This window comes from Trachinotus anak, unplaced genomic scaffold, assembly GCF_046630095.1.
Source record: "Trachinotus anak isolate AG129_WGS33_773 ecotype Australia unplaced genomic scaffold, CSIRO_AGI_Tana_v1 ptg000010l, whole genome shotgun sequence".
In the NCBI taxonomy this organism is placed as follows: Eukaryota; Metazoa; Chordata; class Actinopteri; order Carangiformes; family Carangidae; genus Trachinotus; species Trachinotus anak.
Window position 1 is genome coordinate 16,263,048 of NW_027273861.1, and position 26,786 is coordinate 16,289,833.

At 41.2% G+C, this 26,786-nt stretch overlaps 1 protein-coding gene and 1 long non-coding RNA gene across 6 annotated transcripts in view; one reads left to right on the plus strand and one right to left on the minus strand.

Moving 5' to 3' along the window:
- Positions 1–652: 652 nt before the first annotated feature.
- Positions 653–26,786, plus strand: part of ttll7 (tubulin tyrosine ligase-like family, member 7) — a 66,844-nt gene continuing 40,710 nt past the window's right edge. For 2 of the 4 annotated variants that reach the window (XM_071487946.1, XM_071487949.1), the window contains exons 1-9: positions 653–926; positions 6,956–7,358; positions 7,786–7,917; positions 9,930–10,051; positions 12,919–12,986; positions 13,307–13,465; positions 17,480–17,696; positions 18,818–18,982; positions 22,056–22,214. In XM_071487946.1, the coding sequence (XP_071344047.1) occupies positions 7,334–7,358; positions 7,786–7,917; positions 9,930–10,051; positions 12,919–12,986; positions 13,307–13,465; positions 17,480–17,696; positions 18,818–18,982; positions 22,056–22,214 (1,047 nt within the window). In that variant the 5' untranslated portion in view covers positions 653–926; positions 6,956–7,333. The remainder of the gene's footprint in view (positions 927–6,955; positions 7,359–7,785; positions 7,918–9,929; positions 10,052–12,918; positions 12,987–13,306; positions 13,466–17,479; positions 17,697–18,817; positions 18,983–22,055; positions 22,215–26,786) is intronic. The other 2 variants (XM_071487948.1, XM_071487947.1) reach the window with 2 other exon arrangements.
- The window catches only part of LOC139627224 (uncharacterized), a 145,844-nt gene continuing 144,148 nt past the window's right edge, over positions 25,091–26,786 (minus strand). For both annotated transcript variants that reach the window (XR_011692522.1, XR_011692523.1), the window contains 2 exons: positions 26,075–26,132; positions 25,091–25,325 (listed from right to left, as the gene is read on the minus strand). This is a non-coding gene — a long non-coding RNA (uncharacterized lncRNA). The remainder of the gene's footprint in view (positions 25,326–26,074; positions 26,133–26,786) is intronic.

Below are 26,786 nucleotides of genomic sequence, written 5' to 3' on the forward strand. Positions count from 1 at the left end.
AGAAGAGCGGAAACAAAACAAGTGTAACAATGTAAGAAAGGCATATTAACTCAAGTCAGTATGGGTAATAATGCAATTCGATTTATTTCATCTTGCATTCAAGTGAAGATGACTGAAGTAAAGAAATTTCAAAAACAAATTTAAACCAAGGCTTTGAAGTAGTTTAAAGCCTTAATTTTAGTTACTGAGAGCCTGAAAGAAAACTTCAGAAATATTGAAAACTTTACGTACATGGACATAAACTGACATTTGGAAAATGTAATGTGTGTATAGGGAAGCAAGAGTCTTTGACACATTTTGAGGAGGATGGTTATTGCAGCGATTGATACTATTGGAAAAGTTATTGGCAAGTGAACGACCTCGGGTCGGGCCCATTAACAACAGGGTTGTTTTTTAGCACCATGGCCAGCGACACACAGTTGCTAGGTAGCCTGCCTGTGAATGTATCAACGAGTCCTGCAGGAAGCCTACTTTAAACAATGGGCTAAAGGTGTAGGATAAATAACTTACATTTGCGAAAACACTTTAGTTTCCACCTTACAGTTAATTAATAGGTGGGAATAAAATGTGCTGACTTAACATGTGCGCCCCACAATGCACTAAATGTCACGCTGGTACCAGATTGAGAATGCAAACTTCAGCACTTCGTTCAGACCCCCCCCCCTCTCACAGAGCGAATGGTTTTGCCCATGGACTCGCTCCAGCACTCGTAGCACACCAGAAGACTACAAGATACTGATTTTTTTGTGTCTGTCAGTTTTCAGTTGTAACGCCTTTACACGCTATAAATACTGCTATAGTCTTGAAAATACTCTCGGGACTGAACGGCATCTCCAAAGAGACCCCGGTGTCTCTCTTAACGGTGGCAGTGTGGTTCGGATGAGACCAGAGAAAGAGCTGCACCGCCAGTGCCTGGAATAAATAAGGTAACGTTTTAACGGGCTGCTTAGCTTTCGCCTCTCCATCCTTTGCTCGGTAGCGCGGCTAAGCTAGCTGCAGAGTAGTGCAGGGTCATTATGTTTCCCTTGAATAATTAGGCGGTATCTCATCCAGCAAATTTTTTTTTTCATTAGGTAGCAACGTGAAACGAAAACACCCTCATTCGCTGGACAGTTAAACGTTAACGTTGCAGTGACGCTACATGTAATGGAAGCAAGTTAACTGGGTAGCAGCACTACCGGATTGTTTCCCTGTTTGATCATCCCACCTGACCTATACAAGTGGCTAGCGATCTAACGTTAGCTCCTGCTGGCTAGCAACTAATTCATAGCAATAATACACCTGCTTAGGCTATGTGGCATCTAAGCGTTACAAATTTCCTTGAAAACCCTAATATCCAAGGTATTATACAGATTTAAGAAATCCAGTTTGTGCCAATCCCGAAATACAGACAGTATTTCCAAAGGGGATGGCCTGCAATCCTCAAAGTGATCTGGAAGATACCATATTGACTGCTATTCTATGACAGGCTAGGGTCCCCTCGCTGCTCTTTTTAGCATAGCTTCTTGGCTCAGGCTAGCTTTGCAAGAACCCTTAGGAAATATGTCTAGACATGCAAGACTATTGCTCACGTTAGGTTTGTGTGCTCAGCCTGGTTGATTACATGAGGGATGAGGTGTTTGGAGAGTCATTTGATTTACTCTGGCCTGTTTGTAGTCCAGGGTGCCACTTAACAGACCACATGCTGATAGAGCACCCTGGAGATGACCATTCCCAAGAGAGCAGATGGATTACATAATAATAACAGCATAACATTTGAGATCTGCATGGCATCATGCCTAAGGCTCTTAAGAGGGATATGATATGTATAATCTTTTATATTCATTCAGGCTACAGTAGGCATCCTGAAGTTTTTGGATTAATATGGGATATTCATTGTGGTATTGCAACTACAGTATCTAAGAATTAGGCTTGGTTGCTCTTTGCCACCTCTAAAGCCAGAGAACACCATAAATTAAGGTAGATTTGGTCTGCTTGTTCATTCCAAAGACTGGATTTCTACATTGTCGATCAGGTTTACATTTTTAAAATAACATACCACAGTCTTTTTTTTGACAAAATACTAAATAGGGAATGGGGAATAACTGCAAACCCAGTTACAAGAGTAGTCTTGCTTTTCATCAAAAGTTCTCATATTATGAGAGCATATAGTTTGTTTTTTCCAGCTGATTAGTTTACCTTGTAGATTTTGCTTGACATGGGCCTTTCCTTTGTAATGTCTTTGACCTCTCATGTATTGACAGACCCTTAGTTGATTTTTTATCTGTAGACCACTTATTGAAACCCAGTCTTATCTGGCAATGAACACACAGGATTAAGTAAGAAGTCAGAAAAAAGTGTCTGATTAACAGTCAAACTTAAAGATTGAAGGTTGAAGATGCACCTCCACACATACAAAGCTTACTTTGTTAAAACAGTGCAGTGATTTTGAACAAACCTCTGTGCACATTGTAGCAACCATAAGTTGGTTGCTCCACTTTGTCTTACAGTAAATAAGGTCAGGCAAGATTGTAGTTAATATAAATGTTTAATAGCATTTATACAGCAGTGGCTGAATTCTGCGTTTAACCATTTTGCCAGCATCACTGTAGAATCTCTCTGATAAAGTGAGGCTTAACATTCAGCTGTTTGTTGGTGTATTTCAGTACCCTGTGGGCTGACAGCTCCCACACTTGTTCCTCCTCATATTTGGAAGAAGGCATGAAGCCAGAGTTGGGTCACTGGTTTGAGCTAATTTTAGTTCCACTGGCAATTCTAAACCAACTACTTTACAGTGAGAGTAGTCTGCAAACTCAGCTATCATTTTTCCTGGGAGGACAAAGTGGTGGTGGTGGTGGCCAAACAGATAATGATAGCGATAGAAATAGTTATTCCAAAAGGGATCTTGCAAGTATACTGTATGTCTTAGATCTTGAAGATATACAGAATGACTCTACCATTTTGCCTTTTAAGTGCAAGAAAATGTCCAGTGAAAAGGGTTTATTCTATTTATGTGACAGAAGGTCCATTTTCTACTTGAAAATTCTTTTGTTTACATTTGCTTTTCAGTCAAGGATGTGTAATAGTACAACCTCCAGTCTCCATACTCAGCCAGTGTCTCTGCCCTTTTGAATGGTCATACATACCCTGAGGTCTCAGTACTGCTGTAATGGCAAGATCAGGGCACAATGCACTGTACAGAAAAGAACTTGAGTCTGCAAATCCTCCTCTTTCACACAAGGCTAAGTGGTGTTTCCCAAAGCCTTTTTATTGATTCTGTGTTTGATGACTGCTTTCAAGATGTAGTTTCATGTAAGGGAGGGAGAACATAAAACAAACCCCTTGGGGACGTACCGCTGGTTGTTGAAGGGACTTGTTTAATAGGTGTGACACCTCCGAGTCTGCTGCTTTGGTTCAGCTTGTCCTGTGACACACTTTTTTGTAGAGTCTTTGTGGATTTGCTTTTGATATAAAAGAGGATACAGTATTTTTTTGAAGTGCCAATGATAGTGGTGATAGTTAATGTGTGAAGATAAATTTCTTGAGCCTTTTTGATTTCTGATATTTGTGATGTAGTCTAATTGCTGCAGATAAACTAAACATACAGACAATAAACAATTATATATATATATATATATATATATATGTATACACACACACACACACACACACACACACACACATATTATATATATATAAACCTGACATACAAACATACAAAATGTAACACATTGTGATATGTTACCAACTTTTGCAGGACAATGAGGGGAAAAGTGTGCATAACAATGCCCTGAAAGACAGACGTGCATTTGTCATGCATTTAGGGCCAGTGAAACAGAGAGTGATACAGATGAGCTGCATGTAGAGCTGACTCTCTACAATGAAGCCTTTTTTTGTGTGGCAGAAGGGAAGCACATGAGCTCAGCATCTGTAGGAGCTCTGCCCGTTCAGCACAACTGTGGTGGCCCTCTGGCTCACTCTGTTGGAGAAAAAGTGTCATTGCATCAGAGGATTATCGATGGATGGAAGGGATTTTGTTAAGATTTTGTTGTTAATACTTTACTGATGGATTAGTTGTGATGATGTTTTCTAGTGCGAGCAGTAAAATGTAATTGTGAGAAATGTTTAAAAACTCCCTGAACCCACTTTTTGGATGTTCTCATGTTGAAAGATGAAATTTGACTAGGTAGAAGGTTGGTAAAACCTGTGAGGAAAAAAAAACATCCAAGGAAAGCAACTTAAAGATGCTTTAGCAAGTGTAGTATCTCTTATAGAACAATGTAGTGATATTGATTTGTATTGAAATGTCTTTACTTTATTAGACAGGAAATTTTCCAGGGATTGTAATTACAGGAGGGCTATGACATGAAGAAGGTTATTGAGCCCAATTTAAACGTGTGATGTCACAACAGATTGCCTTGCTTTAGGCCCCTCTCAGTCAGTGATAATAGTTACTCTTATCTTGTATCTGGTTACATTGAAATCCCACCTCTGTCATGCGAATGCAAGTAAAACTAGGCCCTCTTGTGGCTGATAAACATCACTACCACCTAGACAAATGATGAAAACACGAGAGAGCCTTTTTTGCTGGGTCATCCATCAGTGTGCTACCGAAGTGCCTAATCACATTGTCAGTGGAGATATTTCAAAACTGAATTTATGTTTGCGAATGGGGTCTTTAAGTTATCATAGCGGCATGACTGAAAAGTTTAGACTCTTAATGCAAAATATTAACTTTTTAGAAACTTTATAGATATTGAGATAAATAGCATTAGTAAAACATAACTTTAGAATGTCTACTGTAGCTGAAAACAATTAAGATGCCACAAAAAGAGCAATAAAATAATTGTTCCTTGAATTATGAAGATAAATGACTCTGTAATATTTTACAGGAACTGTGTATTTGTGTATTTAACTCTATATTTTTCATGAAGAGATTACTTGCATGTGTGCTCTAGTTGTATATGAGTGTTTGTAAGTGTTTAGTTGCATCATATGTGCCTCTCAGATCGCCCCTTGCTCCTGAGGGTCTACATGACACCAAGGTCCGGTGCACCTACAGAGACGGTTTTCTGCCTCCTTTACAGTGAGCCAGTACACCATGGGGAGGTTGGGGGAGGTTGTCAACAGCACAGCTTGCACTGTGACTCTTTGTTGTTGCTCTCCCCCTCTCTGCTGATCTCATTCCAGCGTCTGTCCTACCCAGGATCAATGTGCTTACCACAAGCAGACCAAGAGGCTCACAGTGGAGACTATTGAGTGATCAAGTAATGTGATTGGATTTGTTTCCCCATTCTGATTTGTCCAGAGATGTTGATTGAATCAATACAGTTGCTTTTCAAGTCAGCTTGTGTGCATAACTTGCAGTGTGTATATGTATACATGTGCACCTTCAGGCGTATCTGTGTGTATATGTGTGTGTGTATGTAAGAAATGGGCTTTTCAGTATATTCTCACCACTAGAGGCTACTGTTGATCTCTTTATGAAATGCAAAAGAGGCATCATGAAACAGCATACTGTAGATGTAGCCTAAACAGTTTGTCACCTATGATTTATGATTTATTTGAATCTGTTTAGCTCCACTTTCTTGATCATGATTATTTTTCCTGCCTTGCTTGCATGGATTATCGTACAGAATTCATCACGGTTAGCCACCTTGAGTTTCGAACATGTAGCATTTGGCAGCAATTTGTATTTTTATTTGTAAACAGGAAATTTTAAAACTCATACAAGGCAGTGGTTCCCAGCCGCTTGGGCTTGTGACCCCTAAAAGAGAGGCTTTGCTTTATTGTGACAGCTTTTCACTGGTTGGATATGTTTATGGATTTGGTCAGGTGAACCAAAGAGGGATATTTTCGCCTAATATGACTGGTGGGGTAAAACTATCCAGTCATTCACAAGAAAAAGAAAAAGAGAGAAGAAAACAAAGAAAAGAATAGAGTAAAAATAGATAAATATGCTTAATTTTGTGTAGTAGAAAGATATTTATCTCCTGCTAATCATCTCACAACGGTTGAAGTTTATCTTATGACTGCTTAACGGAGGACGGGTTCTGACCCTCCAGTCCATTAGTATGGATTATTGGGACTAAAATTTAGCAGCTACATGCACTATTTGACGTGTGAGGACCATGAGCAGCTGGAATCCTTTCAACTATACAGTAAAGTGGGGAAACAATTTAGGCCTTGGCAGTCCGTCAATGGGCAGAGCCACACAGATTCACACCTGTGGGCAGTTTGGAGTGTTCAGTCCACCTGAGTGCTGCTTTGTCTTTGAATATGGGAGGAATCTAGAGCACCTGGACACGAGAATCCACAGTGATAAAGAGGAAAAATGCAAACCCCACACAGAGAAGACAGGGACTCAAATAGTCCCTTCTTGCTGTGAGTCACTATGTTGTTCCAGCCAACAAATTTTTATGAGACAGGACATCTCAGAATTGGTTGATTACCTCCAAAAATGGTTTGATGACACACACACATGCAGACCACAGCCAAACAATAACAGAATTTGGCTGGTGACTGGCGTTCATTTCCCTCACTGTTCATAGCCTGGAGCATCCTTTTAACAAACCACTGTAAAGATGCCATCTGTTTGAATGAAGTGACCTCCCAGCCATACAATGAAACCCAGCTGGCATAAGCAGGAGACACAATGAGATGCTGCAGACCCTTTACTTGACGACCACATTAATATTTCACAATGGTTCCATGGAATACCAATTAGTCCAGCAGACATTAGACAGATTTAGATTATTTCACTCTTAGTACTGCAGTGTCAGAGCTGTACAAATTTTTCCCTGAACTGTTACGGTCAGTGTCAGATTGACTGATGTAGACTGTGATAGGCCTGTGTGCTGCTGTTACTGCTGCTTTACATCAAAAGCATGTCCAATGCACACCAGTCCGGCAAGAAACTACACACTAATCCACACTGAGCAGTCAGCCCACTTTTTCCCTCTTTTTCCCTCCACAGGCATTCCTATCCATCCCCCTGTCCACCCCCTCCCTCCCTTTCTCCTCTTGGGGTTGTAAATAAGCTGGGGCTGTGTGGACCCTTGAGAGTACCCCCCTCCCCCCTCCCACTCTCCCCCCCACCGCTGCTTTCCCTCTTCAAACTCCCCTGCCCACCCAGACTCTGCTGCTGCTCTTTATGCTGCTGAAAGGCGCCCGGGAGATGCTCAGATGATCCATTGGGCCATCCTGAACCACATTGTCCATACAGCCCAAGGCAAGGAGGACTAACTAGTGCAAGTGTGAGAGCGCTTGGAGGGTGCTGTGAGTATCCTGCGAAGCTTGCCCACCAAGCCTGGCAGAAAGCTTGATTTCCCCCTTCACTACTGCAGCCCCTGAGATGCCCTCTCCTCCAAACGATGGAGGTGAGTAAGAGAAGTCCAACTCTCAACTCCCTACGAGAGATAGGGTTATTCTAAGAGATGGTTAGTTGGTTGGTATATTTTTGTACTTACACTGTCAGAAGTCAGAAGCACACACCTGGCCACCTGCTCATACATGTACCTGTCCACCTCTTCATCTGTACTATTCTCTCATGCATAGAGCCACACATGCACACACAAACACACACATACATAAACACAGCTAATGGTAAAAGGATAATGGTACATGTAGCTATACCAAACAAAACGCTTAATTCATTTATACTATAGCCCCATAAACAAACCCCACTAAATCTCCTGCAGGAATGAGAGAAATATAAGAATACTCCAGCAACTACTGCCCCCCTCCCTCTCTGGAGCACAAGCCGTGACTGTATCTAGTTTTGTTATATGCTGTCCCCTCCCCCAGAGGATCAAGGAGCGTCCCCCGTGAACGTGCCATCTGTGGGCTCCTACCAGAGCAGCGGGAAGAGGAAGGTGCACACCAAGAAGAAAAAAGGCACTATCACCGCCAATGTCGCTGGCACCAAATATGAGATTGGTACTGTAATCTATTTCTGATGATGTTAAAATGCTTTTGAAATGACAGTAACAACAGCATAAAGATGAAAATGTTCAATAGACACAATTAAAAACAGGTTCGACAAGGTGCTAAAACAGGTATATAAAGTAGAGAAATGTCAGTGTACAAAGAAAAAAATATCTTTTGATCACAGTCATAACGGGGAATCTACTGTAAGATGAAAAGAGGCTTTCTGTGAGATAGGTGATGAAACCCTTTATCCTAGTATTGATATTTTTTTGTTGAAAAACAAGGGAGTAGCCTGTGGCGGTTTAGCAGCAGTGGTTGTAAGTGGTTGTAGTTTAAGTTGCAGTATTAGAATAACTTCACTTCTCTTTTTTGCAAGATACTACTAAATACACAGGTGGGAAGCACTATTAACATGAATGAACACACAGTAAATGATGGTTGGTCTTGTCCAGAAAGCAAAATATATGTCAGATCTAGCGACAGTGTGTACAACATAAAGTCTCAGATTTCAAACTTCCATTATATTTTGATTTTCTGAATGAAAATTTCATCATTGAGCAAGACCAGCATTTTATATTCTATTGTATATTAACTTCAGAAACAGTTCTCAGTATTGCTCAGTCAGTCCCTCAAAAGACCACAGAACCAATCACAACGTTGTCTCAACAATAAAACATAATTTTCAGTGGTGGATTGTTTGAAGGAGGCAGTTGTTATGTGATGTCTTAAATTAAACCTGCTAGAGATGCAGTCCAGTGAAACAGTACACACGGAGGCAGCTCAGCCTTGCATACATACATAAATCTTTATTGAGGTAATTTAACTTGGCAATGGTTTTTTTTTTTTTTTTGAGAAGGGCCAAAAGAGCATAGTAAGCACTCCTCACATACGCTGTATATTGTGTGGGACAGCAGAGCTCTCAGGGGTGAACTGCAACCTCTGAAACTAAAGAGTCAGCATCAGCAAGTAGAAGTTAGGGGCTGCTGGGATCCGGTAGGTAGATGGAAGTCTAGCTGTGAGTCAGTTTGCTAGCTGTGACGAGACCCTCACAGTGGCCATTCTGAGGGTAGTGCAGAGCTATTTTGAAGGAAAATTAACACTAAGGGCCAGATGGATGGCTCATTTTTGCTGTTACTTTTTTTGCACCTGTCTTTTTTTGTTTCAGAATTTATAGTATTACAGGTAAAGGTTAAAGGTCAGGGAATATGGTGTTGAAAATTTGCTTTACACCCACTGAGAAGGGAATGTAAACTCTGGCCCTAAGGATATTTGTTCAGTTAGATGAGGATTGATTATAGCTTTGTACTTAAAGCCCCTACTGGTATCTGTAGGCATAGCCCTGCTGTGATGTAGACCCTCCCTGTCGTAGTTAGCAAAACACTGTTAGCCTCTATTGACGTTAACAGATGAATGAAGTTATATTGTAACCATCCTTTTCCCGTTCAAGTGCCATCATGCAACATTAGGCAAGCCTTCTCCAGGTTTGTGTAGGCTTTCAAGAAAATTAATTAATACAGAGTTTCGTTAGGGCATATGAATTTTTCATTACTCACTGAATAATGAATAGTTGTTGGATTAATGTCAAAATGGGCTTGCCACCTATCTCTCATACATGGGGTTTCCAGTGGGATTTGAATGCATTACAGACAATTAATTTATCTTTTTGAAGAGAGGCATTACGATTGGCTGCTCTGCAACCATTCCATGAATGGTAAATATTGCTGTGAACTTTTTGATCTATAATCTCCTGGACTCATTTCTCTCTTAATGTATGCAAAAATAAAATTTAAGCACTGGAAAATGTTTGAGTGAAACACTGATCTATAAAGTAGAAATATTAGGGTCTAAATCACATCTTCTTATTTTGCATATCTATCGATAGATTATAGCAGTAAGTTGCTTTGTCATTATGAATATGGCTCTTGGGATTTTCTTTCCTAAAGTAAGTGTATAAAGTTTATTCAAATGACTGTGCTCATTCTATTAATGGAATACAATCTAATGAGTGGTTTTTCCCCCAGTCCGTATAGTCATCAATGAGATGGACTTCATCAAGACCCGGGATGAGGACGAGACTGCCAACCTCATCTGGAATGACTCGGCCGTGCAGCATGAGAAAATTGCTGAGCTCAGGAATTATCAGGTATACTGCATTACTACCATGTCAGCACACCTTGGTAACCTAGAGATTGGAGAATAGAATTTATGACCGAAAGGGCGTCAAATCCAATTGCTGCACTGAACGTGAAAATCTGGATTTAATTCTTTACGGTGTTTTCCAGTAAAACTGCTCAGAGGCAAACAGCCAGAGATTATGATACTGATCAGCTCCTTTGCAAGCTCCCAGCAGTTGTTTGGGAATTAAAAGTTTTGAAGGACATGTCATGAAAAAGATCATATGTCTTCAGCTGATCTTGCATTACAAAAAACATAACATGCCTCAATAATGTATAGGTAAGGAGAGGTAGAATTTTCTCAAGGATTCCCTGGTGCAGTGCACCAGAAGAAAGGGATATAAAGGATGAAACAGACATCTACTTTAACCCTCATGTGCTTGGAGAATTTTATCAAAATTCTTTTGTAATAGAGAAAACCAAATCCCTTGCTTTAGATACTTTTTCTGCAGATTCATTGAGCACAAAGCCTTCCTAGATATGGTTTTCACACTCTTGCAGCAACAACAAACCACTAAACCACTGTGATGCAAGGCCTTTTCCCAGGCTTCTGGATATTTTTCAACATAATATGATTAGATATGAAGCATATAAAAGGTTTATTCATACTTATTGTCAAGAATCAAATTTTATTGAGAGAAAATTATTACAGCTTTAATTTCTTCCCTGTTAGCAGATATCACACACATTTCAGGCTCACTTTGTCAAAGAATACAGTACAGAATACATTTGCTAGCACATACAGTGCTAATGTGGCATACACATTACTGTACATGTGAAGACAACAAGGCCTCACATATACTGCGGGCTAACCTCGGCAGAGAACACATATCATGGACCTAAAATAGGTCGATGATTAAGAAAAAAAACTGATGCTTATTGCAACAACAAAATGTCTAGTATATAGAAACATAAAAATTGACACAATAAAACATTTCAAACTGTATAAACATATAGCCATACAATAAGGAGTCAGTTTATTTATTTTTATTTATTTATATAACCGAAATCATGAAAAAAAAACAAAACCCCTAAACATTCATTCAATTATGTATAACTAAATGTGATAAATGTGCTAAATATCATGAGGCAAGTTATGATCAGAAGTAATCAGAAGTTGTACGGATCAAGACTAGTGGTGGTCATTTGTATAATCCTTAATTCCTCTTTATGATCCTTAGCATATGTGCACACCGTTTATGAAAATGGAGTGGTTTCCATTGAAACCATGGATCAAGTTGCTGAAGTTGATGAACCTGATCATTTTCTGATGCGACTGAGGCATACTGGGTGTTGGCACATCACTCTGCCTTACATCATGTTTACATGATGGTGACAGAGATTTCTATCTCTGTCACCAGTAAAATAAAAGGTAAAAAGAAATATAAGGAAAAAAGGGATGACAACAGTCGGAGAGAAGATTGTATATAGAGAAATCTGGGACAGATGGAGCTGATGAAGCAAAGAAGATTCATTTGAAATACAGCAAATGTCAGAACAGAACAAAATAAAAAAAAAGAAAGGAAAAAAGTGAAGATGGACAGAAGACTCTGAATCTGCCAATCTGCTTTTCCTCAGACCGTGGGAGGTAAGAGAGAGAATAGCAAATAGGAGGGAGGGGTGGACAGAGTGAGAGGGAGAGGGAACAACAGAGCCTACACAGAGACAGATGGGATGATTGACAGGTAGACTGACAAGTTGTGAGCAGCAGGGGGTGGTGGGGCAGGTTTCAAATGTCACTGATCAACTGATGTTGATGAGACAGGCCTAAACAACAAGGGTTGCTCTGAGTTCTGTGCACTAGTCTGAGAGTGATCTTACCTCTGTTTGACCTCCCTGTCCTGCTGAGTGAATTTGGCTGCTCCCCCTCTGCTGCAAGCGTTAGCCATCCATCTTCACGAATGCTTATTTGATTAGACTGGACACTAATGATCGATTAAATCACAGACTAGTCAGAAAGAGTATGGCTTGTTAGGATAGGGGCAGCAAGAGTTCAGCTAAGTAGATTGAATATTACAAATACTGTAACAGCTTAACGTGTAACAGTGTGGCTAATGTTTCACATAGAACTGGTGATTTGCTGTCAATTGTTTTTACTTGCTCCCTCGCGCTGCTGTGGTGTTTCATGAGATAATTTCTCAGAAGAAAAGTAGAAGTCCCTCAACAATTGGTTTTGATTTCCCCTCACAAGCCACGTCGTCTCGCGGCATTGGCATAATTGTGCAATTCTTCTGAATCCCTAATTACGTCTGTCTCGTTTGGATAATAATCACGGACTCCTTTTACACTCTTCGTTCTTGTTTTTTTCCTCTCTGTGCTCTCTCTCTCTCTCCCCCTCTAATTTTTTCCCTTTTTTTCCTCTTAGTGATGTACTGTGAGAGTTTGCTGTCAAGTTTCAGTTCATACGAGCCTAATTAACGCCCCTGTTCAGGCTCATTTGGTCAAAGAATACAGAAAATCCTGAGTTTTTCCTTTACCCCCCACCCCCCTTTCGATGCATTCAAAGCAATTCATTCAACTGTCACTGCAGGAGCTTGCGATGCAGAACCAATTACCTCGGCCCCTCGGAGTTTAGATTGATCTTTTTTTTTTCCCCTCGCTTCTTCCCTCCCCAACCTTTAATGTATAAAAAAACATGGTAAACTAAATAAGGGTTGAGAAAGGTCTCAGCGTCACCTTTTTGTTTTGAGTCCGTAATTGGGCATAAATGTCAGGACATTGTAAGCTCACTTCAGGTTGCTGCCTTTAATGTGCTCATTTTTATGATGGGGTGGGGGTGGAATTGAGTGGCGTAATGGCCCTAACAACATTATTATGTCTGCCTGTCCCTCTGCAGAGAATTAACCATTTCCCTGGCATGGGCGAAATCTGCCGGAAAGACTGCCTAGCAAGAAACATGTCCAAGTAAGTTTTCTGTCTCTCTTAACACAGAAAATTAGAGTACTTTGATTCAGTTGCAGATGCAAAAGCATTTCAAAGCTCAGTGTTTAGCCAGCTGGCACTCTAAAAACTTACAACTGGGTACTTGTAGCATCCCACCATTACAAGTCAAATAAAAGTAAAAAAAAGACACAGCTGTAAAAACACAGAATGTATTTTTAATATCAGAAAAACAGAACAAAGAAATTATAATTTTAAACCATATAAATCAGAGAAAATGTTGATTTTGTGAAAGAAATAAAATCACCTTACTCCAACACACACCCCTGTCTTTCTCTCTGCAGAATGATCAAGTGCCAGCCTCAAGAGTACAGCTTCATACCCAAAACCTGGATCTTCCCTGCCGAATACACTCAGTTCCAGAACTACGTCAAAGAGCTACGCAGGAAACGCAGGCAGAAGACCTTTATTGTCAAACCTGCCAACGGAGCCATGGGTCATGGGTAGGTCAGAGGCTAGCAAGTGACCCAGAGCAATGTAACATATTGACTATAAGACTGACAGGGGGAAGTTGGGCAGGAGGGGGTGAGAGAGAGTGACTGAAGGAGAGGACAGAAAGCAAGAGAGTGAACAAGGGAAGGAGGAAATTAGCAGTAGAACAAATAGAGGACGAGCACAACAAAACAAGGCATTAAGGGGTTTGTGACCCTGACATGGGTGTCTATGGAAATACCATTATGACTGGGACCAGATTTAGTATTTGAGCTGAGAGGGTGTGGTGGAACTCATTGTTGGCCTCATTGTCCTCGATGGTCACACTCTCCATAAATCAGGGGTTATCACTGCCAGTGGAGGACAAACAAGCACGCACACACACACACACACACACACACACACACACACACACACACACACAAACACACACACACACACACACACGCATACACACATACATGCATGGTCTCTAGCAGTTACTGTAGTTCCTTCCCTGAAGGTCTCTCCATGTGATTATTGGATACGTTTATGAGGCACCATCAGTAGAGATCAGTCAGACTAGAAAATGGATCAAGATGGCTGCTGCAGGGTACTCTGTCTCTCAATAGCATCTCTTTATCAAAGGATGAGCAGGCTGCGGCACCTGGATGTATATTTACTTTCAGTCCCATAGAGTAAAGCCTATCTCAGGTTATGATGTTACATTTCTATTAATATGTATTCACAATCCTGACACTTGAAATTGTGACGCATTTAGAGTGTTCTTGTTTATTTATTGTTTATAGTGAACAATGTTATATTTGGCATTATATTGAGAGGTGTTACCAGTATACTTGTAAAATGTTTGTGAATGCTCGTGAAACAAACATTTTGTGGACAACACGTTACAAAACAACACATTACAAAACAAAATTCTAAAAAAAAAAAAAAAAAAAACACACAATCTGACACAATGTCAACTGAACATCATAAGCTTGGGGCAGTGTGGGGTTAGTATTGAATTTAAAGCTCTTTTGCTTTGAGAAGAGCCATTTGAGCTTGCTTGCTCCCTGGCTTTTGGAGGTGTTCCAGGTGCCACTGACTGGGAGGATACCTCAGGGCAGAGCCACAACACCTTGGAGGGTTTAGATCTCCTTCCCAGGGGAACACTATGGAAATCAGCAAGCTCCCTGGGGAGAGAGACATTTGGACGTCTCTGACCAGGATAACTGACTCAAAAAATAGCTGCAACAATTCAGTTAATATTTGAGAAGCGATCAACAGCACAAGTATCCTGAATTGTCTCTAAAATAACCACTTTCACTGATTTCTCACATTTTATTTATGAGCCAAACAAGCTCATATGACACTAAAAACAGAATTATAATCAGCTACAGTTTAACCTCTGTGAAGGTCAAGACCGCATAGACAAGATTGAAAAAAAAAGAAATCCCAGTGGTTCAAGTTCAATGATTTAAGCATGGTTGATTTAACAAATAATTCTGTTTCATAAGATAAAATGTAAAGTAAAAGACAGGCCAAAAACAACTCTAAAAAAATGTGTTTTTCCTTGCATGGAGCACGTTGCTCTCTTGAGCACTTCAGAATATGTTGAAACTACTCAAATTGCAAAACATTTATTAAGTATTCTTTTTGACTTCTTATTCTTTGAAAACATGATCCCTGATGTTCATGTATGAAGAAATACTTTGGAGTGCATTCATCACTGGCACCAATAGGTGGGGATATTGAAGTACAAATGGCTCATTGTGCTTCACCTCTCCCTCTCATTCTCTTTGAATTTGTCCTTTCTGGTATAATGTGAGCATTACTTATAACTCCATGCTGCACTAAGCCCTTATTTATTAAAGAATAAAAGGCAGCAAAGGCTGAATTATTGCAATACATTAAGAATATGAAAGATGATGAGTTTAGCTCGACCACTCAACGGCGGGCGGCTCACAAGATTAGATTTTTCTCTATTTTTTTGCATGGTGTGACGCGGCAGGAAATTAAGTTATATCTACCCCCTGTAATTTATTTTTCCGTCGGCCAACTAAATGAAGTTATTGTTTGTGTCTGAAGCACAGCTTGTTATAAGGGAAACAAAATAAAAGTGCGTGTGGGGCTTAAAAAGGCGAGATCCCCTCCGGTGCCAAATTAAAAAGGCAGGGGAGAGTGGGCCGTGATTATCTGACACCCCAGCTCATCAATCATGTCGTCTTCTCCTCAGCTACTCCTCCTCGACTAACTAACACTGTTAACCCTGTCCTCATCATTCAGCTTGCTGTCTGCCAGTTAGGGGGGCCCCTCACATCATGAGTCGGTCTCCCATCAAATCCCCCCGTTCTTTTCTGTTCAAGAGCAGTGATAAGCAGGCCAGTAAAGCGCTCGTCTATAATACAGCAGTCTTTTAGTTGGTGGGAGCAAGTGGTGATTGATAAACCCCAAGTAACAATAACATTACACTAAGGGAGATCTACAGGCTGGGAATGTTTTATGAAACCTCTGAAAGGAGGACTGCTGAACTAAGACTTTATTTTATCATAACCTGAAAGGCAATAGCTGATCCCAGCCGTGATTCACACTTCTCCTCTCTCTGGTTTTTGATAAATAAACCCTCCTTAGAAGCTCATCAACAATGTTCCTTTGTTTTTGCTTCATTAGAGTTCACTAGGCAGGTGAATTCTTTGGTTAAATTACAACAACAAAGCTCCCAAGATACTGTATGTTCTGGCTGTGATTACGGAAGCCACAGAGCAGAACAACGTTTGCCCTCTGGTGGCTTGGTGCCACAATATCTCAATAACTCAAACTGTACATTTTGAACAATCAAGTCTTTACATCTTGGCCAAATATTGTGTTTGTGTGTGTGGTGTGCCTGCTTGTATGTGTATAATGGGGCCTTCCAGGCTGTGCATGTAACCAATTTAGCCCAAGTCTGCCTTAACTATGAGTGATGGTGATATAGTTCAGTCACGTTGCTTGTACATAGTGGGAGATTGTTTAAAAACGACCCCTCACCCTCCCTGCACACATGCTTGCAAGTTCTGAAAATATTGCCCCTCACCCTAACGGGCACAGCTACATGGATGCACACAAACTAACACAACTCAGTCGTGAGTCTAGCTAGCAATGGTCTGCATACTATAAGGCCTGAGTGCCAGTGACATGAGACCAAAGCAAATGAATTAGAGTGGAGGTTGAAACGGAGCACAGTGTCTGCTCCTATTAACCTGGCCACAGCTAAAAGACCCTGCTACAGCATTTGATGCACTGTGTCATTCATACAGAGTGGAGTTGTGCTACAGAAAATCACAATGTTCTCCAGATGCTCAGACAAACCAGCATTTGTGTTTTACCTGTCTGTTTTTTGTACATTTATTTTTCAGCTGTTTTATTTAGAAGGCCAGGTAATGAAAGGGTAACAAAATATTTGGAACGCTCAATGCCCCACAGAGCCAAACAGCTTGTCCTGCTCAAACTAGACCTGAGGCATGCTGAGTGCACTCATTTACATATGTTTCTAGTGAAGGTATTGTAGTAGTAGAGGGTCACACGAATATCATCAGGGCAACATGGCTCAGACCCTTTCACTCCTAAGGGCTAAATATCTAATTTAAATGTAAAAATCATTCCATGCACAGTGAATACATATCTTCCCCCCCTGACTGCATCTGTTACTCCTGTAGATTATTGTGCTTAATATCAATTAGTCTGAAACAGAGGGAGGGCAGGGTTAATCTTGGATGTGATATGGCACCATAGAAATGTGTCTTTTCCTCAACTTTTCCAGATGACTTTGAAATGAAATATTGTGTTGAAATCCATAAAATCTGTATACTGTTTGGCTCAAATTTTTTTTGCTTCAGCACATATATAAGACAGTGCCAATGTCATCAGTCATGTTCATGATCCCTGCTATGCTGCCATCTATCATTTTTTTAATTATCTTTTTTGTCTTTACTATGCCATATTTTATTATGCTGCTGACGACATCCCAATTTCCCCCCCGAGGATTAATAAAGTTTCTGTCTATCCAGGATCTCGCTTATCCGTAACTGTGAGAAGTTGCCAGCCCAGGAGCACTTTATCGTTCAGGAATACCTGGACAAGCCCTTCCTGATGGAGGGCTACAAGTTTGACCTGCGCATCTACATCCTTGTCACTTCCTGTGACCCACTTCGCATTTTCCTCTACAACGATGGCCTGGTTCGCATGGGCACAGAGAAGTACCATGCACCCAGTGAGGCCAACCTGGTGAGCTGCAAACTATAATACTCCTAATAATAATGATAATAATGGCATTTTTCAAAGCAAAGGTATAATGTGCTTCACAGAGGCTGCAAATAAACTTTGAAACACACACATGTACCTATACAGACATATACTTTGTAAGTAATAACACTATATACATCTGTGCACAAATGAGTTGTAGACAGTGTGCACACAACGGTTCATGGGTTTCAAGAACATACATTCAGTGCCTAGTGTGTGGCCAATCAGATGAGTCAGAGATGCACTACAGAAAGAAAGCAGAAGCACTGCCATGCAACTCAGCATAATCAAATTAGACACACAAACACACAGGAGGACAGAGGTTGGGAAACACACTGCAATCTGTATGATCACAAAAACATACACACACTCATATACATGATCAACAGTGCTGAAATGCAGACAGCTGTAAGGCTGATATAGTTTTCACACACACACACACACACACACACACACACACAGACACACACACACATACACACATACTGTATGCACACAGTTAAGCGTAAATGTCCACATGCCAGATGTCTCTTGTAATATCAAGCCGCTCATATTTGCCTTGAGGTTCTGCACCTGCTGAAGCACAGTCTGTTGCTGATGATGGGATGTATACACACACACAGCTTCCTATCAAGCACAACGCTTATCTAAAATATGAACACACAAACACATAGTCGCGCTGGACTCCTCCTGTGGCACAAGTGTGTATTGTCTTACCCAGTCTGTGACACATGATGGAGTGAGTCATGCCATCGAGATGGATGTTCAATCCCACAGAGACTGGCTTCCAGACAGCCATCAGGGGCTGGAGTGGCCTGCAGTCACAGTGTTATTACCTTGTAGGCTAAGGACAAGGATGTATTGTCTTCAACTGTGGGGTATAGTGTTTAAATAGAGGAATACAACAGAGTTACACAATGGCTGGTTATAGTCAACCACTCACTGACACATTCAGCATCTAAAATCATGCCTATTTCTCTCAATTCTGTGTTGCTAGGCAAGAGATATGAAGTTGTTGCATTAAAATTAAATAAATCCAGAAATTGTTAGCTTTATGAATGTGAATGTGTAAAGGCCCTCCTTACTACATTTTGTGTCCACAGAGCCAGCTCTACATGCATCTGACCAACTACTCAGTCAACAAACACAATGAGAACTTTGAGCGAGACGAGACAGTGGACAAAGGCAGCAAGAGGTCCATCAGTTGGTTCACCGAGTTCCTCCGCACCAATGACTACGATGTGACCAAGTTCTGGGGAGATGTCTCTGTATGTTGGTAGTCTACCCAAACACACACGACCACAGATACAGAGATGCATTCAAAAATATTGTGGGCGGAAGTGTCCTTCTACACAAGCAAGGATGTGTGGTATGATATCAAAACACACCACAAGTGCAAACAACATCAGCAGATTACACTCACGGATGTAAGCGTACACTCATATATACACATCCTGCTAACCAACACAAGTTGCACACGATACACAAGTGGACCAACAAAGGGTTGAAATGATTTGTTATGACAGTAATTCAGAGCTTTGTTTAACTCCAGAAAAAGCTCAGAGAAAACATAATTCCTGGAGGGTGATCTCTCCCTATCTGGCACTACTCTCAGCTCATCCAAACACCTTTTCTTTGTTCATTTTCTTTCATCAGTGTTTGTTTGGAGGACGTCTTTGTGTTACTACTATTTTAGTTACTACTTTCTTTTCTATCAATTTTCCATCACTGGCTCTGTTTATGTTCTTTGCTGTTCTTTATTATTTGCTATTCTTTTTGACCTTGACTCCTTGTCCCTCTGTTCAAAGTCATTTGGCCTGTATGGTCTCTCAGTGCTTATTTTCTCTTTTACTTCCTGCTCTCAAGATGGCAGCATTCCACCCCAAAAATCAAATCCCATTGGTTATCATCCTCTCCATGAGGCAATCTTTATTTCTTCTCTCCATCAACTTTTACTTTTCTCTGTGTTCACATTAGTTGGTATTGTGGGCAGTGCTTTGCCTATTTGGAAAAGTTCCTGTTTTGGTTATGTTTCTTCTTTTTTATTCTCATCTCTTATCCATCTTGTGTAATCTCTCCACGCGCTCCATTTTGTCAAGGCACCAAAGCTTCTTTTTATGTATTCCACTTTCTCTTCTTCACTTCTGTTTCTTTCTCTTTCATCTTTGTTATCAGTGGCACACCAGAGTGTCACCCTCTGACTTAGCCAGACCATCATCCTTGTCTCTTGGTTTCTCTATGCTCTTCTTCAGAAGTTGCTCTTTGGTGTTAGTGCTGTCCGTTTGCACTCTCTTTCTGTGCTTTGTTTCAACCCTGTATTTATGCTCTCTGCTCACTGTTCTCTATCCTTTTCTCTTCATCTCCCCTCTTACATTTTATTCCTGTACAGACCTAGCAGGCTGCCCTGACTCTTTCCTCCAATAGTCACGGTTAGAGATACAGAGAGTGTGTTTGCCAGAAGATTGTCTGTGGGGGTTAGGAATATCGTGTATATGTTTTTTTTTTTTCATGTGAAACACTGGCCATCTCTTTCATAGTGAGGTATTATTGATGTGCTGTACAGGGCAGAGTGTCCAAGATTTGACCAGCAAAGCTGCAGCTTTTTATATGAGAGCAGTGTCTGACAAAAAATGGGTGAGTTATGGATTTAATATTTGCAAATAACCACACACAGTGGCACAAAAATTCAGCACCTATTTTAGCTTGTGTTTCAGATCTTTGTGGTCTGGCCAAATGTCTAAAGACATATCTAATCCTATGCATAATTTCAATATGTTATATTTGAAAAAAAAAAAAAAAAAACAGAAGGTCTGTACTGACTGTACAATAAAATAGTTATGTTGTCCACTCAGATAGTACCATTAAAGTGACAATAATGCTTCTTTTTTATCTTTTAGGTCTATAGATTTTTGGTGGACACTGTCAAACAATGAAGGTTACCTTTTTTTAGGCCACTTGGAAAAATAAAATTTCCCAAGTTGTTGTACAGTAGACACAGATAGCCATTTAAAATGCAGAGTTTCAGGGGTTTTGGTGAAAATAGTTATTATGGAGATGTTTTACTTGACAGAATTATAATCAGAAAGGCATTATATGTGGTATCTTAAATATTTTCTGTGTACTTTGTATTCTTGTTTTTTTCAGTGTTAACATGCTGTCAATTGTACCAGAAACCCATAAGAGAACCACCAGGATATCCTGCTATCTCTTGTACACTTAAATAGAAAGAGCAGTGATTCTGTCAAAACAGAAATAAAACTAATGAATTACACATGTACATAAAATAGCTACAATAATAACTAAAATGTATGCAGATGAGATTTAATTTAAAAAAAAATACAGGCTTATTTGAGCTCAAAGCAAACAAAACACAAGCTCATATGCACACACATGCACAGTGCTAGGCTGTGGCCAGTGCTGGGGGCTTGGGATCAGGAGGGAGGTGATGGAAGAGGGACAAAGACACACACACACGCACACACACACCTGCCAGGGCAGGGACTTCAGGCATAAACGACGGTAGTGGGAGCAGGTGTTTGTGCTGGGCAGCCTGTGGGTCAGACGGGTGGATGGATAGATGGATGGAGGTGTGTAAGAGACAGACAGATAGAAAAGGGAGGGGTGCGGGGTGTGGGGTGCAGCTTATCAGGCCAGGGCCAGACCACCGTAGCCCTCTCCTGTACCCAGCAGTCAGACTAGAGTGAGCAAACTGTGGGCCAGCAGCACTGTGTGGGGCCTGACTGGTGAGGGGAAGCTTTGTGCAGTGTGTGTGTGTGAGTCTGTGTCAGGAGTGAGCATGTTTACCCCACTTACACAGTGGGAGTAGGTAGGCAGGTAGCAGCCAGCAAACATACGTGCAAACACACACATGCACACATATTGGGAGCCGCACAGATGGACCACCACCAACACTGGTGAAAGTGTGTGTGAGGGTGAAATTCAAAAGGCTCTGTGCCTGTAACAGCTTGTGTTTCTCCTCAGATTTTAAACTGACAGGGTTTGGAGAATTAAGGATTAATTAATTACAATGAAGGATTGTAGCTCTACCTCTGTGGAGCATTTCTGTAGGTTACAGGTCTTGTCTGTATCATAATTGCTGAATTTAGTTTAATCCTAAATCAAATGGTGCAAGCATTTGTCTACAGTTGCAATCAGAAATTAATGCAGGACTCTTAATTGCTACATTTTCAGTTTAGGAAGACACTGTAAAAAATGCAGCCTGTGGCTTTTTAGGATGAATGAAAATGGCTTCATAAAAAACTGAGATTTTGTGTTCTCTTTGTCAGCTCAGTGTGGTGACTCTCCCTCTCTTTGTGTTGGTGTGTGTGTGTGTCCTGCCAGGAGCTGGTGGTAAAGACATTGATAGTGGCTGAGCCCCACGTGCTGCATGCCTACCGCATGTGTCGCCCCGGCCAGCCACCAGGGAGCGACAGCGTCTGCTTTGAGGTCCTGGGTTTTGACATCATCCTGGACCGCAAACTCAAACCCTGGCTACTGGAGGTACAACTCTGCATGTGTGTTTATGTGTGTGAAACAGTGTAATTGTGTTTCTCATAATTTCTCTAATTTCTACCTGTCGTTGCTGGCAAAAAGTGCACTTTCAATTTTATTTTTTGAAATACAAAAAAAAAGAAGAGTACATCATTCAAAGGCACAGTTTCATTTATTAATTTGGGATTTAAAATTTTAAAGTAACTCTCATTAATTTCAATTTTTATTTTTAAGTAGTATATCAGAATAAATCATAATAATATTTTAAAATTTAAAACACATAAAAAAATTACAAAAATTAAGAAATTTTATTTGAGAGTGTATGTGTGTGCTTGTCAGTTGGAAAGAGGAGGGTTGCAGTCTGTGGAGTCTCACCTGTCTATGCTGCTGCTAAAAGTGACAGCAGCTCCTAAACTGAAATAATGTGGCATCAGCAGGAGAGAAGGAGACGTTGCCACACAATGACAGAAAGCATAAACACCCACTGATTTTGCTTACACACTCTTGTCCCTGGTGCATAGAAACACACACAAACACCCATGCAGTATCAAGTATGTATTTGTGCACCTCTGAACACAAAGGGAGACACATTCCCTTGTTAAATGACAAGAAGGTACACAACCACAAACATGTACACAATAATTACATGCATGTGTGCATTCATACACGCCCACGCATGCATACAGAAATCCATGCATACACAGCAGCATATAAAACAAGACAAACACCCCTCCTCCACATACAAAAACACACACACAGACACACACACACACACAGACACACAGACACAGGGTACAAAAATATAGGTCAGGATGGCAGGTTGACTAGCAAGACACACGCCCCTCATTCTCTTGGTGCCTGTCTCTCAGGTGTCAGTCATTCAGGAGATGGATTCAAGTCCAGAGTCCACTCCAGGATTTCCGTCTCACTGTTCTGATGTCAGCCAGTCAGTTAAAGTGTGACCTAAATCCTTTAACCCAAAGTGGCTGTGCGCCTCCCCCCCTCTTTCCCACAAATTGACTCAAGGATGGGAAATGCCTCTGGGATAATTGTTTGTTTTTTCCCCATCATGCCAACCCAAAATAAATCTTGCAATTTCCAAACGCCTCTGATTTGGAGAAAAAAAAAAGAGTGACATTTGATAGTAGGTTGGTGTTTTTCAGAAGAGTCATCATGGAATTAGGCTGATATAATTACCCTACCTGACTCTTTTTGTGTGGCTGAATAGTTGAACTATATGACAAAAGGATGTACCAGGGAGAGCAAAAGTGGTGTTCCTTTTGACTGCTGGTGCACTGTGACAGTATGTGTGCACTTTGTGTGTGTGTATAAATGTGTATGAGACATGGCAAACAGCCGTGAATGCAGTTGTTCCACTCCAGTAGTAATGATCCCCCCTGTGCTACTAGCAGCTCTGTATAACTCTCATCAATTAACATCCCACGCACGCACACACATATCCACACACACACACACACACACACACACACGGCCATGTCTCTTTCACGCAACATTTACAGCAACAATCATTTATTTCCAAAATTCAACTGATTAGTCAGGGGATAGTTGCAAGCATAGAGACCCCTTCTGAAATCCTCACTGCGTACGCTGTCAAGCCTGAAAATAACTTTATTACCACTTTTTAGCGCGTCAATGTTCATTCCTATTCAGCCGGGACGCAACGCACAGCCGGGCCCATCGGCTGGTTGCCACAAACTGTACCCCATGGCAAGCCCTCAGGTCCAAATTTCATTTTTCAGCAGATCACTTTGCAACATTTTGGGGTAAATTGAATCTATTTCACCCCATTTCACCATTTTTTATTTTTCATTTCTGTCACCCCCCTGAGTCCCAAAACAGTAAAAATTGTGTCAGGAATTGAAACACAGTCTAGGTCTTACAGGTTTGTTTTGAATTTGTGGACTTCACCTCTCAGGTTTCCTTATTGGTGTCACTGTGAATTATGTGTGCCACGCCTCGTTGGGGCTTTACCCAGACTGCTGTTCCGACAACGTCTTCATCTCTTACTCTTTAAAACGTCAAAGTTGGTTGTTGGACATGCAAACTCGCAGCCAGGAAATGAAAGTTCAACCTGTGTAAACTCAAAGCCAGTTGGGTACCTGAAAGCTCGATGGTATCATGTATAAGAAACTGTCAAATGACATTAGTCCTGCCCTTTGTACATGTATTTTTGTCTCTGTGTGTAGCAGGCTGGGGAGGGAAAACGGACATTTGGCTCTGTCTTGCCATTGCAAGAAATCCAATGTGGAAGATGCAACACATTGGCTCTTTGTCAGCAATAGCACACAAAGAGAAATTATTGCAAAAACACTGATAACTAATACAGATACTCAAGAGGAACAGCCCACTGAACAGCAAACACCTGCTAAATAGCTTGGCGTGGGATGAAAACAGAGAAGGCAAGAGTGACCAAGGCCAGGCATCAAACAGGCGCATTGTGCTCAGAGTAAGTATAGAAAAGGGAGAAGAGAAGGTAGAAAGAGAGAGACAGGCTTTTGTGTGATCCTTATCTTAATTCAGCAGGGTTTTCAACACAAGTTTTACCTCCTATTGACATTCAAAACATCAGCACGACATAGCATAGCACGCACACACGCACGCACACACACACTCTCAAATGGCGTAACTGGAGACGTTCACTTTCATTAAACCAGCCCAGACAGCATCTGCGTCTTGTATAGGAAAGACGTTTCATTGAGCCGTGATCTTCACTCCACACACACACACACACATGCACGCACGCACACTGTGGTTTGCATTGTCAGTTTCAAGGTTTTGCTTTGAGGGCTTCATTGAGTGTTTTTTTTACCTTTTGAAAGCAAAATAAAAGCAAAACAATAATGCAAAGGAAAACATAACCGTTACAGAAATGCACATTTATTCAGTTTAGTTCAGGAGCTGCGTCATGACACAGGCTTTACCCTAAATTCAGCAAGCACGTGGCACCGTCTCAAAATTGGGGTGCATGGGTCAAAGGGAACAGCAGGCGTCTCCAAATCCAGTGTGAGTCATAAGGTGTGCATTTACTCAATGGCAACATGTAGCAATGATGCAGTATTATCACCCCCTCCTCTCTCAAGTTTATCCAGGGCCCATGTGCTGTAAGACAGCATGATAAATAATGTCAAATGGAGTGAGGAAAATGGAAAAAATATTACTAAATGTTTGGTGAGTAATGGTCAACGACAAGAGAAATACAACACATTAAATACATATATAGATTTCTTCTTTAAAGGCTCCACCCTGTATATCTGAAACAGAACCCAACAAAGATTGTTCTCACGAGGTCCTGATGGGTGTCCTTGTACCCCAACACACGGATCAGTGGATTGAAGCCCAGTCTCATTATATATTTTTTAAATTTTTATTTCTTTTTCTTTTTTTTTTTTCAGTCATTCCCCCACACGCAGCAGAAAACAAAGCCCCAGCTGGTCAGCTCTAACTAAGAAGAAACAAGTGTTTGTAGTGAGCACGAATAATTAGAAACCTGCCTGGTCCGTGCAAAGCTCCCTCTCTAGTCCTGGGCTCCAGGCAGCTCAAAGGCTGGTCAGCCTGCTTGTTAGGACCACAGTCAGTTGGTGTGTGTGTGTGTGTGTGTAAATGAGTTAGTGTGTTTGAATCTGAATTTGATTTGTACCGTGTCATTGTGTGCGGTGTTTGGTGCTCTGTGTGTGTTTGCCCGCACTATTAACATACATGTGCGCCATGAGACCTACTGCATGCAACTGATGCTGGTTCTGTGTTTCGTGTGAATTTGTGGTCTTTGTCCCTCTGGGAATAGTCCGCTGTGGTGTGTGTGTGTGTGTGTGTGTGTGTGTGTGTGTGGTTGGCCATTCTGATCTGCCTACCATCAAACTCCAGCCCACAGCCTATCTTTTTATGTAGCCAGAGAGGCAGGGAGGAAGCCTGCATAAAACACAAACACAGAACAATTCAGTAAGCGGTAGCAATAAACAGGAGAAATAAATAGAAGGGGAAGAAACCTGTTTGCCAATTTTCACATTGTCGTTGTTGAGTAAGATGCTAGGCAACTTGATTATCGGTGGCTACAACTTAACTAACATATCTTCATCCATCTTTTTCCCTGTATCTACCCCTCCTGCCCCCCCCCCCCCCCCCCAAAAAAAAAAAAGGGTTGTGCAGAGTGATTGGCAGCTAATGAGGCAGGCACGGTTAGGTCAACCGTAGCACGGGTTTGTTTGTGTCTCAGTGTGTTTGTGTGTGCGTGAATGGGCATTCTGACAACAGACCAACAGGCTGCAGCTGGACTGCTCCCCCAAGGGCGGTGATTCTCAAACCCCTCTCCCCTCCCTCCTTTCACCCCTTCCTGCAACTTTCCTGTGTTTCAGTGCTCTGTCCCCAATTGTTTCAAGATGAGTTTGGTTTGCCTGTCCATCCCTCAGAGCCAACATAATCCAGACTTCCTTTTCTTTTGAGTGCAAGTGTATGTGTGTGTGTGTTTGTGTTGGGGGTGTGTTTGCGGGGAGTAATCTGCGCTGGCAAGAGCAAACAGATGCCATGATACACACATACAAGTAGAAACAAAAATATTTTTGCTTA